This window comes from Giraffa tippelskirchi, chromosome 1 (genome assembly GCF_054371585.1).
Source record: "Giraffa tippelskirchi isolate mGirTip1 chromosome 1, T2T-mGirTip1v1.2.pri, whole genome shotgun sequence".
Classification (NCBI taxonomy): Eukaryota; Metazoa; Chordata; class Mammalia; order Artiodactyla; family Giraffidae; genus Giraffa; species Giraffa tippelskirchi.
The window spans coordinates 66,014,333-66,027,638 of NC_137275.1; the positions used below are offsets into that span (position 1 = coordinate 66,014,333).

The following is a 13,306-nucleotide window of genomic DNA, read 5'->3' on the forward strand; positions in this document are numbered from 1 at the left end:
ACATGAAGTAAAAAGCAATTATTTAATTTGCTACAGTTTGGATATTTTCTTCTCTGTTTCCTTTATAGATGGGCAAAGCACATAGCTGAGAAAAACGGCTACTTGGGCCATGTCATTCGCAAAGGCCTCAATGCCTACCTGGAGGGCTCGTGGTAAGTTTGACTGAACTTTCTCAGTCCTTGCCTTTCAATCTGTCAGTGTATTCTTAGGAGATGGAGTCTTAAAATGCAACTGAAAAAGCAATTTGCAGGGAAATCACAGCCTCCTGGTAATGATATTCAGAGTATCACCGACTGATTGGCTGTTGATTAGAAAACATAGCATTTCCATGTTTAATTATACGCAAAAATTAGTTCTCTAGGGGGAGCGTCCACATTCATCAAGTTGAAAGACACATGAATGCGTTGACTTTTCTTCCCTTCGGCTCGTTCTACTTGGTTTTGGAGTCTGGAGACAGCATAGGGGATCCCTGCTGATCCTCTGTCTCTCACTGGCAGGTCACAGAAAGTCCAGGATTTCTATCTTGTTTGTGGGAAGGAGCGAAAGCAGTGTGTTTAGGGCTTAGGCTACATCTTTCCTAGGATTGCTGGAAGTCACTCAGCAGACCTCAAGTATCACAGCCAAAGAGACTCCCCCTCTCTAAGTATCTTCTGATGGAGTTAGCAAATCTCACCCTGTATGAAATGGGGTGAAACCCCACCCATGAGGACCAGTAAATGCCCCATTTCCAGTTACTTGATTTTACAAATATAAGGGCACTCCTCTCCAAGATCTACCGGAGTCCATCTCTCTGTTCTCTGTTTTAAGGCCTCGCAGTCTGTCTTACTTCTCTTTGGGCTACATTTTGTGTGCTTGTTTATTGCCTAAATGATCTGGATATTTCCGTAATAACTAAAAGGGAAATGCAAATCAGCACACATCCCATTGGTCCACCACCTCAAAGACATTAGAGCAGCCCTATCATTGATTGTGCTCTGATCTGAACTTTAATTAAAAATTAAAATATAAGTCCCAAAGAAGGCCATTTTCTTCTTTGGTTCATGGATGCCCAGGTAATCCACAGATAGCATCTCAGCAAATGAGAATCTCAAATTAGAAAATGCAGGGGAAATGGGCCACGTGAAAAAAAGCACTGAATAAAACTGTGTATTAGTATCATCTTGTAAAAGTTTATCATCTGTGGCCTCACTTTGCATAATGAGAAAGAAATTTTTTTAATAAAATGATACAGCTTACTATTTGTGTGCTGTTTATCTTGTTTCCCAAGTAAGCTTCAATTTATATAACTTCCCAGTTTGACCTTAGCTCATTTCTGCTTCTCACCCTCCACATTTCCCATCCTTTGCTCCTGACAACTTCTTAGGGGAAACTAAGCATTCAAACATCAAAATGTTTCTCTGTGGGGTTTTCCCAAGCACATTTGTAAACACTCCCAGCACACACACACACACATACCGCAAGATGTCTCACACTTTTTCCCATAAAGAGGGTATCTGCTAATAGCTTAGCTTTCTTGCCCACTTTTGAATTTAACATCACAAAGCACTTCAGGGAGCACATTTAAAAATTTTCTGTGAAGGTCAAGAGGGATTAAGCTGTAGTGGCCTGCTTTCCTTCTTAGAATATTCAGCCGCATTACATGATTGATTTGGGAGTGGTGGGGGGGGCAGTGGATTAAGTGTGCTCTCCACAGTTGGTGAGTTTGGGTTCAGTTCAGCAGATTTTCCTGAGTGCATTTAAATGCAGGGTGCCATAGCAGCAGGGGACGTCACAGGTAGCACTGGGGGCAGTCCCCTGCCTCATCTCTTCCTGGTGCTAGACTGCCTGCAGTTTCTCAGGTGGCCCATATTCTCTCTGACCTCTGGGCCTTTGCACTTGCTGTTCCCTCTGCCCAAAAGTCCTGCCTAACCCCTTAGTCCCTTTGTCCTTGCATGGGTCATGATGGCTCTTTACTTGTTGATTGCCCTGTGATGTGTATCCCAGTGCCCAGCACCTAATGGCTTCTGGGAATCCGTACTCAAAAACTCCTGAGAGAATGATTTACGGCAGATAGACAGAACAACCATCACTGAAGAGCCATGAGCGTTATATGAAGAGCATTGGGGATTCGGAGGAAGAAAAGATGCAGTCTGGTTGGGGCACTTAGTTCAGCCTTTATGAAGGAGGTAACACTATATGGTCTCAAGGGATGGGTGGGATTTCCACCTAGTCATAGTACTTCTATCAGCTTCCCTGATGGCTCAGATGGTAAAGAATCTGCCTGCAATGCAGGAGACCTGGATTCGATTCCTGGGTCGGGAAGATCCCCTGGAGAAGGGAATGGCAACCCACTCCAGTATTCTTGCCTGGACATTTCTGTGGACAGAGGAGCCTGGTGGATTACAGTCCTTGGGGTCGCAAAGAGTTGGACATGACTGAACGACTAACACTTTCACAGTATTTCTAACGAACAGGACCACAAAAAGCAAAGAAACAGGAAAATTCTGGGTGTGTCTAGAAATTTTTAAGCCACCCAGTTTGCCTTGAGGGTAAAATTCATAAAAGGACGTGGTATATGACAAGACCAAAGAGGTGCTGTGTTTTGGGATTTTGAATAGCACTTATATAGCTTTTATTTAGTTTGTCAAGTCGTGGGGAGCCAATAATGGTTTGGGGAGAGGGTAGTGACATGACAGAGGAGGGTTCTGAGATGCTTAACCAAATAGCTGCAAATTAAGGGGAAGAGAAGGGAGAGCCTGAATGGGGGAGTTAGTTCAGAATCCATGTTAAAGGAGCTGAGCTTTTGAGCTGGAGCTGCACCCTGAGCCAGGTAAGTTGTTTCCACTTCTTTTATCACTAAATAATTGTTGCATACCAATAATATGTAATATGTATGTAAGTTCCAAAGTGAAAGTCAACCAGTCGTGTCTGACTCTTTGCTGCCCCATGGTCTATACAGTCTATGGAATTCTCCAGGCCAGAATACTAGGGTGGGTAGCCTTTTCCTTCTCCAGGGGATCTCCGCAACCCAGGGATCGAACCCAGGTCTCCCACATTGCAGGCAGTTTCTTTACCAGCTGAGTCACAAGGGAAGCCCAAGTTCCAAAGCATAACAATAAAATGAACACCTGTAACCCTACCATCCTGTTTAAGAAAATAAACCATTGAAACCCCCTGCATGTTCTTCCCAGATGAAACCCACCCGAGCCCCCAGGATCCAGAACTAACCATTTCGTGAGTCTTTTGTCCCTCTGCCCCTTGCTTGCTTTATAGTTTTGCTATATATGGATATAATCCTGAGCAATAGATTTGACCTGTTTCTGAGCTTCATATCATTAGAGTCATATCATATGTAATTCTTCATAAATAAACATCATGTTTATTTAACCTGATGTTTCTGGGATGCATGTCTTTGGATACATGTAGGTCATTCATTTTCACTGCTGTCATATACTGCAATTTACTTACCAGTTCTCATATTAACATATATTTGGGTTCTTTCCCTTAAGAACAGTGTAGCCTTGCACATTTTTTATGTATATCCTAGTACATGTAGTAAGAATTCCTCTAAAATACATGCTTTGGAATGGGGTCACAGGCTAGCCGTGTGTTCAACTTTACAAGACAACGTCAACTCTTTTCCAAAATATTTTACCCATTTACACTCCTGTCAACCCCATATGAATTTCTGTTTCTTCATATCCTTGCCAATTCTGATGCTGATGCTAAGTATTATGAAAGATATGTCTTCATCTGGGCTTGAGACCTTTTCCTACTAACAGGAAGAAACAACACCTAGTACCCATTACAGTGGGAGTATCTTTGTCAAAGTATATTTGAGACAAAGAGCTTTTCTCTTTTCCTTCTCTCTGAGCTTCCAAATGCCTCACGGGTTAAATAGGAAACGTATGACTGTTGGCCTCCTCACACCACAACGGGGCATTTTTTGGGGTCCCATCTATTTTGCTGTAAGAGAACTAAATCATCCATCAATGTCCCAAGTTTACCTCTTGTTTCATTTTTTGTGAGTGCATTATTCTGGGCATTATTTTCAAATCACATGTGTCAGTTTGATGAGCTTGTGCTTTTCTGTGTTGTTCTGAGATTTATATGGGATAGTTTAAAAGAGGAGCATGATAGAGAAAAGGGCATTTTGCTGCTTAGGCAAAATACAGAAGATAATGCTGTTGTGCCCGAGGCTATCCTTGGACACCAGGAGAAGTCAGCTAAGGAGAGGTCACCTGTCGTGTTTCATTTCACCTGTCGTGTTTCATTTCTTTCCGCAGTACCCTGCTGTGTGTTTTCTCTGTGAGCTATGTGTTTTATTGTCCTTTGTCTTAACTATACCCCCCAAACCCTTAACCCAGGAGGTTAGCCAGATTCTAGTAAGCTTGAGGCAAGACAAGCAGGCATGCAAGATTCCTGTTGAAAGAGATTCATCTTTTTGCCTTGGAGCAGGGTCGTAAATTCCACTGAGACCCCAGGATTTTTTTTTTCATATATTTATATATATATATATATATATATATATTTCCAGTTTGGACTGCTTCAGGCATTGGCAGAAAAGAATCCAGAGAAAATAATTGGATTGTTGAGAAACTGCTCAGAGAAACTCAAATTCACAGTTCACAGCAAGCAGCCAAAGGATTGATTATTAAGATGTATCATTATAAAAGTTCTATAAATGGATGTGCCGAGTCTGAAGTGGGAGGGTAGCAAATGTGCCCCTACACTCGCTCTTTAATCTGCTTCTCTCTGCATCCACACCCCAATCCCCATCAGAATGACTGCCTGGGCGACTAGTTCACTTTAGCACATTAGAAATAAAGCTGGACACTCTGGTCAGCTTCCTAAACCTTGAGGAAGTTCACAGAAGGATAGTACAGATTTCCGGCTTGTCTCTGGGCCCCCTACACAGAGAAAATAGTGAGTAAATGTTTATCCTGTGAATAGAAGGATAGAAATATCTGTAATTAATACTTTCAGGCAATCTCAGTTGAGACACAAGTAAGAGCAAAGTGCTGGGAGGCTGAATGTAGATAGGGTTTCTGCAGAGGTGTCCTGTCTCTGAAGTCTTCGTAAGTTGAAAAAATCTGGTCTTCAGTGTTCTGACGCTTGCCAAGAGTTCATTCTTCAATATATGAAAATGGGTGGTGGTGGTTTTGGATTCCATGGCTTCCATAAAATGGAAGACAGAGGTGGATTTCTGTTCAGTGCTGCTTTTTTTTTTTTTCTGCCACTGGGCGTGTGGGATCTTAGTTCCCTGACCAGAGACTGAACCTGCGCCCCCTACAGTGGAAACGCAGAGTCTTAACCGCTGGATCTCCAGGAAGGCAATGTTTTTAGACTTCTTTTTGATGATTTCAGTGCTTCCTCGAAGGAAACGCTTGAGAATTCTGTGAAATTTCCTCCTGGCTTCTACTGGCACAATAATTAGTCAATGGAAGCTTGTTGTTGTCATTTAGTTGATAAAGTCATGCCTGACTTTTTGCAACCCCATGGATTGCCCACCAGGCTCCTCTGTCCATGGGATTTCTTGGGCAAGAATACTGGACTGGGTTGCCATTTCCTTCTCCAGGGGATCTTCCAGATCCAGGGATCAAACCTGCATCTCCTGCATTGGCAGGCGGATTCTTTACCACTGAGCCACCTGGAAAGCCCCAGTCAATGGAAGTCTTCCTATAAAATGTGTTCCTCTCTTCCCTCTTCCACCACCCAAGTAACTTTAGAGACAAGGTATTGTCTTTATAAAATTTATCACAGTGACTTTGTTTTTATAGGAAATGTCAACCTGTGTCCCTTGCTCCCAAATTCTACAGTCTGCCCAACCACTGTCTAAGAAAAACCCATTTTCTTACATTGCAAGTAATATGAGCCCTGTTCCATGATGGCAGCAGAGGGAGCCCACCTGACATCTGACCCTGGGCTGGCAACTCTACACCATCTCCTTCCCTCATCCATCCCTGGGGAAACTGAGGCACTGATGCAAACCTGAGTGTTTGAGATTAGAAGACCTTTGGGATGGGACCTTATTGTAGGATGGGAGTTACTGCTGAACCTTCCTCGAGGGTCCTCCATCTAGGGTCCACTCTGAGGATTCTTGTCACCAAACATGATTCTTGCAGGCTATGTAAGAAAATGCCTGGGGCCTTTTGTGTTGTTGCAGTCACAGTTGTGGGCTTGTTATGTGGCTTGTCTACACTCCTTACATGGCTGCTTAGCCGGCCTTATCTCTTGAGCATGAGTCATGCCTAATTGGTCAGCTGCCTTGGGTATCTCGGAGGCCAGAAATCAGCATACTCAGCAGCCATGACCTGGGATGTCTGATTGAAGGTCTGCCTGTCCTAATTTGACCCTGAATCATCTCTCTCTGTCCCCACGGGAAGGCCTGCCAGGAGCTTCTTTAGCCGTGTAGAAAAGATGACCTCCTGGGACTTTCTCGGGGGTCCAGTGATTAACACTTTGCACTTCCACTGCAAGAGGCACAGGTTGGATCCCTGGTTGGGGAACTAAGATCCTGCATGCCATGAGGTGTGGCCAACAGAAGAAAAGAAAAGATGACTCTACCTCCAGCCCCCTGCCCCACCCTTTCTTAAACAGTTCTTAGATGGAGCTAAAATTAACAAAGAGTTCTTAATGTCAGCCACTGAAAATGAAAAATAAGCTTTAGAAACAACCATTTATAGTTAAAATTTTAACTTATGAAATGGGTGAACACAAAAGAAAATGGAGGAAATCAGATAAGTAAAAAAAAAAAAAGATCACGTGCACTCTCAACACCTAGAAATAAGTACTATTAGCATTTTGGTAGATCATTTTAAGTAGTTGTTTTTTCTCTGCATATATGCATCTGCATATGTATGTCCATGTGTGTATTCAGTTTTATATTTGTTTTGCAAAAATGAGATTGCACTGTTTTTTATCCTGCTTTTCTCACCCAATGGAAAATTTGGCATAGACACCTTTCTATGATTTTGAATGCTCTTCAACATCACTTTAATGGCCTCCTCTGAAAGTGGCTGCACCATGGATTAATTGAACTAGTCACTGGTTTTCAGATATTTGTGGGGTTTTTGATGTTGTCATCGTTCATATACACAGATCTGACATGAGCTCTATTGTCACAGAGTCTTTGCATGTGTTTCTGATTTTTTTTTAATTTATTATTTTTTCTTTTTTAAAATTAATTTATTTTTTATTGAAACACAATTGCTTTACAGAATTTTGTTGTTTTCTGTCAAACCTCAACATGAATCAGCCATAGGTATACATATATCCCCTCCCTTTTGAACCTCCCTCCCATCTCCCTCCCCATCCTACCCCTCTAGGTTGATACAGAGCCCCTGTTTGAGTTTCCGGAGCCATACAGCAAATTCCCGTTGGCTATCTATTTTACATATGGTTCTTGGAATAAACCTTCATGAGGCAGAGCTGTTGGGCCAGGTGGTATGTACATTTGTAAGGCTCTCACATTTAACAATTGCATTAATTGGCTTCCCACTAGCAGTGGTTAGAGAAATATGTCCGTTTTCCCCAAGCCCTTGCGGTTATCCGGATTATGAATTGGATGCCAATCTTTCAACAGATGACAAGTGATCTCACTGTTTTGCCATTATTCAAGTACCAGTGGTCTTGAATACCAATTTTTTTTTTTAATGTGTTTTTGACCATTGGTATCAAGCCCCTTGTAAACTGCCTCTCCTTTGCCAAACTTCTAATGTACCACAAAAGCTCAGCTTTAATTAAGCTTGTTCAGAGTCCTAAGCTTCATAAAGCCCTTCACAAAACAGGACTCAAAAGCACAGAGCTTTTTCTTAATACCACTTATCTCCTCTAAGCGAGAATGGAGGGTGGAGGATGGAAGGATTTCAAGGACCCAAAGCTGATAGACAGCTCCCCAGGCAGCACTCAACGTGTCATTTGGCCAGTAGAGGTCGCTGTTGTATCAACCAGCTCCCCAACCTTATCTGTGAGTTTAGCCTTTTAAGATAGAAAATAAATCCGTGCATGCAGTATTTTTAACAACAGTATTTATTAAAAAAAAAAAAACTCATGATTTTGTGCTTTTAAAAAAACTGCTTATTTTGTGCCCTCTTATGTGTGAATATAAAGAAAGCTCTCTGTGAATATTAGTAAGAGCCACTATATGAAATTTATTATTAATCATCTATTTTTAGGCATGAAGCTTTGCTGTATTATGTTTTAGCAGCAGAAACTGGAATTGAAGTGTCACAGACAAATTTAGCACACATCTGTGAGGAGAGACCAGTAAGTAAATGTATTCTCCTCAGACTAGAAGCTCTAAAGTTAAGGATAATGAATTGGGTTTTATGGAGGCAAAATCAGTCACTTGGCCAAAATATTAATGAGTTAACTTTTTATCCAAATCAGTCACTTGGCCAAAATATTAATGAGTTAACTTTTTATCCCCCTTCATTCCCTTAGGACCTGGCCAAGAGATACTTGGGTGTTAATTGTGTTTGGAGATACTATAATTTCTCTGTTTTTCAAATCGATGCTCCTTCATTTGGTATGTATAGAGAAACGGGTGCTAAATTGAAGCTTTGGAGGCTTTTAATCTTTAGTAACAGGGAACATCTAACAGCTTTGTGTGAAGTGTGATATTTCTAAACAATTAAGAAAGAGAGTGAAAAATCTCAACTATTAAGATCTTGCCTAAACTCTGCTCTCAATCTCAAGCAGTGCATTTCTCTTCATCCATAGCCTACTAAATGCTTAGATCCATCATTTCTAAGGAATCAGCGAGAATTCATAAGAGAAAGCTATTCTGGAGAGTCCCTGGGCCAGTCATTTACCCTTTTGCCCTCAGATGGATTCCCTGTCTACCTGGTTCTGCTCTGTGTGATAGGAGGCTGACCCTCAGGAACTACAGTTCCCAGACCCCTTTGCATCTGATTAGTTTAAGCCAGTGGGAGGCGCAGGCAGGAAATTTCAGGGTGCGAGGAGATGAGAAGCCCAAATATTTCTCCACTTCTCTGTCTGCTTTGGGCTGTATCTCTGTCAATGGCTGCATTTCCATGGTCCCAGCTCCTGCCTGGCAGTCCATGCTCTGTGGTCTCAGCTGGCCCTGAGTTCTGGGAAGGTTGTAGCTTCCTGTATTGCTAATCTCTAGGTTGCCTACTCTTTCCCATTTGCCCTTTCAGCTCTTCCAACACTCATAGCCAGTTGCAAAATCCCAGTTTTGAATGGTCCAACGTGGATTCTTTTTCTGATTGGACATCGAGAGATACATACACTCTTAAAATTTTTCCTTAGAGAGAAAATAAAACATATGGCTTAAACAGAGTAAAGACATGCTCATCGATCATCAAACCCAGGCAGCAAAACCTTGATACCCCAAACATCCTTGGCTGATTAGACTGTGAGGTTGCAGACTGATTTTCACTGGGTAGTCTCCATGTAGGAGAGCTACCCAGCCAAGCAAGAAAATGTGTCCAGAAATGGAGGTGCTCAGTGCAAAAACCATTTTACCTCTCCTAACAGCAAGGAAACCTAAAGATGTATCTGTATTCAGATTCTGGTGGAAAAAATTTGAAATAATGCAAATAAGCCATTTTCTAAAATATCAATCTGAAATCAAACCACTTGACAAATGGACCTGTAATTCTTGTCCTGCAGCATATTTGAAAATGGGAGATCTTTACTACTATGGCCACCAAAACCAGTCACAAGACCTTGAGTTGTCTGTGCAGATGTACGCCCAAGCAGCGCTGGATGGAGACTCACAGGTAAATAGCAATAGAAATGAGCTCCTGGTGGTTCTTGTTCCTGAGGTTGCAAATCCACTTCTCATTCATTTTCATGAGCCCCTCACAACCTCTCTGAGGCCACTAACCAGCATGGTGAACCTTTATCGAGCACTTACTATGTTTCCCATGCCATTCTTAACAGCAATCTTGTGGGAATGGGGGTCAGCGGACCTATTTTATAGTAAAGAATGCCAAGATTGTGACAAGGTGATAAGATGCTCAAGGCTAAACAACCAGGTAATAGATGAAGCAGTCAGAGCCTAAACCCAGGTCTCCTGACTCCAAATCCAGGAGTCTTTCTATCAGATTCCATCAAACTAACTCACCAGGTAGAAACTCAAGCAGCTGCAAGTCGTCAAAATGGGAAGGAGTTTACTTGTATAGCTGAGTCAGTGCTTTAGTGATAGGACTTGATTCTCAGTGACCTTTTTTTGCGGGAGAGGGGGGACTTCTTATTTTGGAATATTTGTAGAGTCCTAGAAAGGTCACATAACCATAATACCATTATCAAACTAAGAAATTAGTGTTGACTCAGTACCAGTGACTACACGGCAGAAGTTATTTGGATCTTACTACTTTTTCCACTAATGTTACTTTTGTGTTCCAGGATCCCACACTGCATTTAGTTGTCATATTTCTTTAGAGTTCTTCCATCTGGGACCATTCCTATCTTTGTTTGTCTTTCATCACCTTGGTACATTTGAAGATTGCTGGTCAGATATTTTGTAGAATGTCCCTTGATTTGCGTCTGTCTTCTGTTGTCTCATGAATATATAGAGTTTATGCACTGGGGCAAGGATAGCCCAGATGTGAGGTGTCCTTCTCAGTGTATCATATGAGGCATGCATGATGTCTTATTACTGGGGAGGTTGGTCTCATTCACTCAGTGAAGGTAGTTTCTGCTGGGTTTCTTCCCTGTAATATTAATATTTTTTTTCTCTTTCTAATGTATAGATATTTTGGGAAGGTAATTTGCGACCATGTAAATATTCTATTTCTCCTCAAACTTCTGCCCACTGATTTTAGTATCCTTCAGTAAATCTTGCCTGCAACAACCAACTGTGGTGTGCTAATGATAATTTCCTTTTCTCTCATTCCTCCTATATTTGCTAATCAAAATGCTCTTGTAAGAACCTCAGGGCCATTTCATGATTGAAGTTAGAATAGCTGTTACTCTCTTATGCCACAGATTTCCGGTGTTATGATTTGTGATCTGATCACAGAGCCAAAGTTGGAAACATTCCTATCTCAGTCTCTTTTTTTGGGCCATGCCACTCAGGTTTTGAGATCTTAGTTTCTAAGTTCCCTGACCAAGGATTGAATCTGGGCCCTTGGCAGTGACGGCACAGAGCCCCAGCTACTGGACTGCCAAAGAATTCCCATCTCAGTCTTTTTTTTAAAAAAAAGGAGGTACTATGTTCCTTTTACTCATATCTCTGTCACTTCACAGTTACTTGGACATAGAAAGTCACTCAAGTACTGAGTCTTGATTTTCTCATTTGTGAACTGAGGATAATAATAGCATCCAAATCATAGGTTGCAAAGATTAAATGAGGTGCTAGATGTAAAGTGCCGAGCCCATCTCTGAGTATGCTCAGTGGACATGATCTAGCCTATATTGTTATTATTTCTTCTGGAATAAAATAGATTTCGATGCTGAAAGGATTTGCTCGAGAGCCAAACTCCCCTAAATGACATCTGTTGTTACTCAAAATCAGGCCTGGACCTAATTTTTTTTTTTTTCAATTCTGAGTTTTTATTTTTCAAAAGATAATGTTATAAAAACATTAAAGAATAATTTTTAAAGAGAAAAATTTTGAAGAATGCACCCACAATTCCATGTCAGGGGGCTTTATTCCTTTGGTCTTTTTTTTTTTTCTTTTTCCAATTCCTTCAGTTTTCACGCCTTTCTGAGTCCTGGCCACAGCCAGTGGGTCTCTGTAATGGTAACTAGAGCACATGGGTCACTTGAAAAATCTACTCCTTCTCACATATTGCAGGAATATGTGCATCCTCTTGCCTAATCTCTGTAATTATTACTCTTAACTACTGCCCCATATTCTGTTAAGCTGATAGAATGTAATTTATTAAGTTTTATCTTTTCATGGACATTTATTATATCTTGTTCACTAATTTATTGATTGATTTGACACATGTTTATGTAGTCCTGCCATGTCTTAGACACTGCTTAGTGGTGGGGGCACAACATTAAAAATAGACAATATTTTTGTCTACTAAGGAAGTCTATTAAGGAAGATGTGAAGGTCATTTCCTATTGCATTGCAATTATAGTAAGTACTACAATGAATGTGTTCGTATTTCTACCTTTTACCTCCATTTGATTAATTTCTTTATAATCTGAGAAATGGTATTACTAAGTCAAACAGTCTAAATTGTTTTATGGCTCATAATAATGGTATATTGCCGATTTGCTTTCTGAAGCTGTTTCCCAATTAATATATCACGAAGCAGTGCTTAAGTATAAGAAGATAATGGAAATCACATCAGCACTGGATGTTTTCATGGCTTAATTTTGCTAATTGAATAATACAAGTTGATCCTTCCTTATTGTTTTAAATTGTCTGTATTTGACCACTGCTGGGGATGGGATTTTTTACATATACTTATCTATGATAATTTATTTACTCTTCATATTTTCTTATGTGAATTCTCTGTTCTTACTCTTTGTCTCCTTATCTATTGGAGTTTTGCTATTTTTCAGTTTAAATTATAATTAGTTCTTTATACATTTGGCCAATAGATAATGAATTTTAAGCTATTACATTGCATATAAATATTTCCCTAGTCCATTTTCTCATTTATTTTAACCATGTTATTTTTCCATTGTTCAGAGACTTTAAAATTTTATAAAGTCATTTTATTCTTTTCTTCTAATATCTCATTTGAAGAAGATCTTTCTTTCAAAAAGTGAAGAAATAGTCTGTTTTCTGCTTGTGTATGTGTGTAAAATTTAAAGATATCTAACACCTATAACTATTAAGAAGTTCTTTGTCAGCATAGTGGAGCTTAAGATTTGGGACTGTGAATCCTGTCTGCTTGCATTTGAATCCCCTTTCTAGTTGTATAACATAGGGCAAATTCCTTAACCTTTCTGTGCTTCAGCTTCCTAGTAATAGGAGTATACAGGGTAATAAAGCCTATCTTGATTTGTTGTTATGAGGATTGAGTTAATATATGTAAAACAGAACAAAGCCTCATATACAACAGCACTCAGAAAACGTTGGCTCTGTTATTTTTATCATGATCATCACATAGCATGCTTGTGAGACTCCTGCTGTTTACAAACCAAGGGTTGGTGATTTTTATTTAGAATCAACTAAATGAAAGAAAAGGAAGGATATAAGTCATTAAAGCATGACTTAATTCCTTGAAGGGCAACAACTCATTGGAATCTGTAAAGCCCTAATGATAAGTAATGGATCATTGTTTATTTCTTGGTCTGGCCACGTGCTCAGCTCATGATGGATGGTGCATCTCCTCCAGGTACTATAATAGTTGTCATTCTTTATGAAGCATCTCAACCATTAGGCTCTTAA

The 13,306-nt window shown here is 40.4% G+C and overlaps 1 protein-coding gene across 1 annotated transcript in view; it reads left to right on the plus strand.

Moving 5' to 3' along the window:
• The window catches only part of SEL1L3 (SEL1L family member 3), a 108,932-nt gene that overhangs the window by 85,288 nt on the left and 10,338 nt on the right, over positions 1-13,306 (plus strand). Inside the window, exons 17-20 of the mRNA XM_081537646.1 lie at positions 69-152; positions 8,157-8,247; positions 8,425-8,509; positions 9,619-9,728. Coding sequence (XP_081393772.1) covers positions 69-152; positions 8,157-8,247; positions 8,425-8,509; positions 9,619-9,728 — 370 coding nt within the window. The remainder of the gene's footprint in view (positions 1-68; positions 153-8,156; positions 8,248-8,424; positions 8,510-9,618; positions 9,729-13,306) is intronic.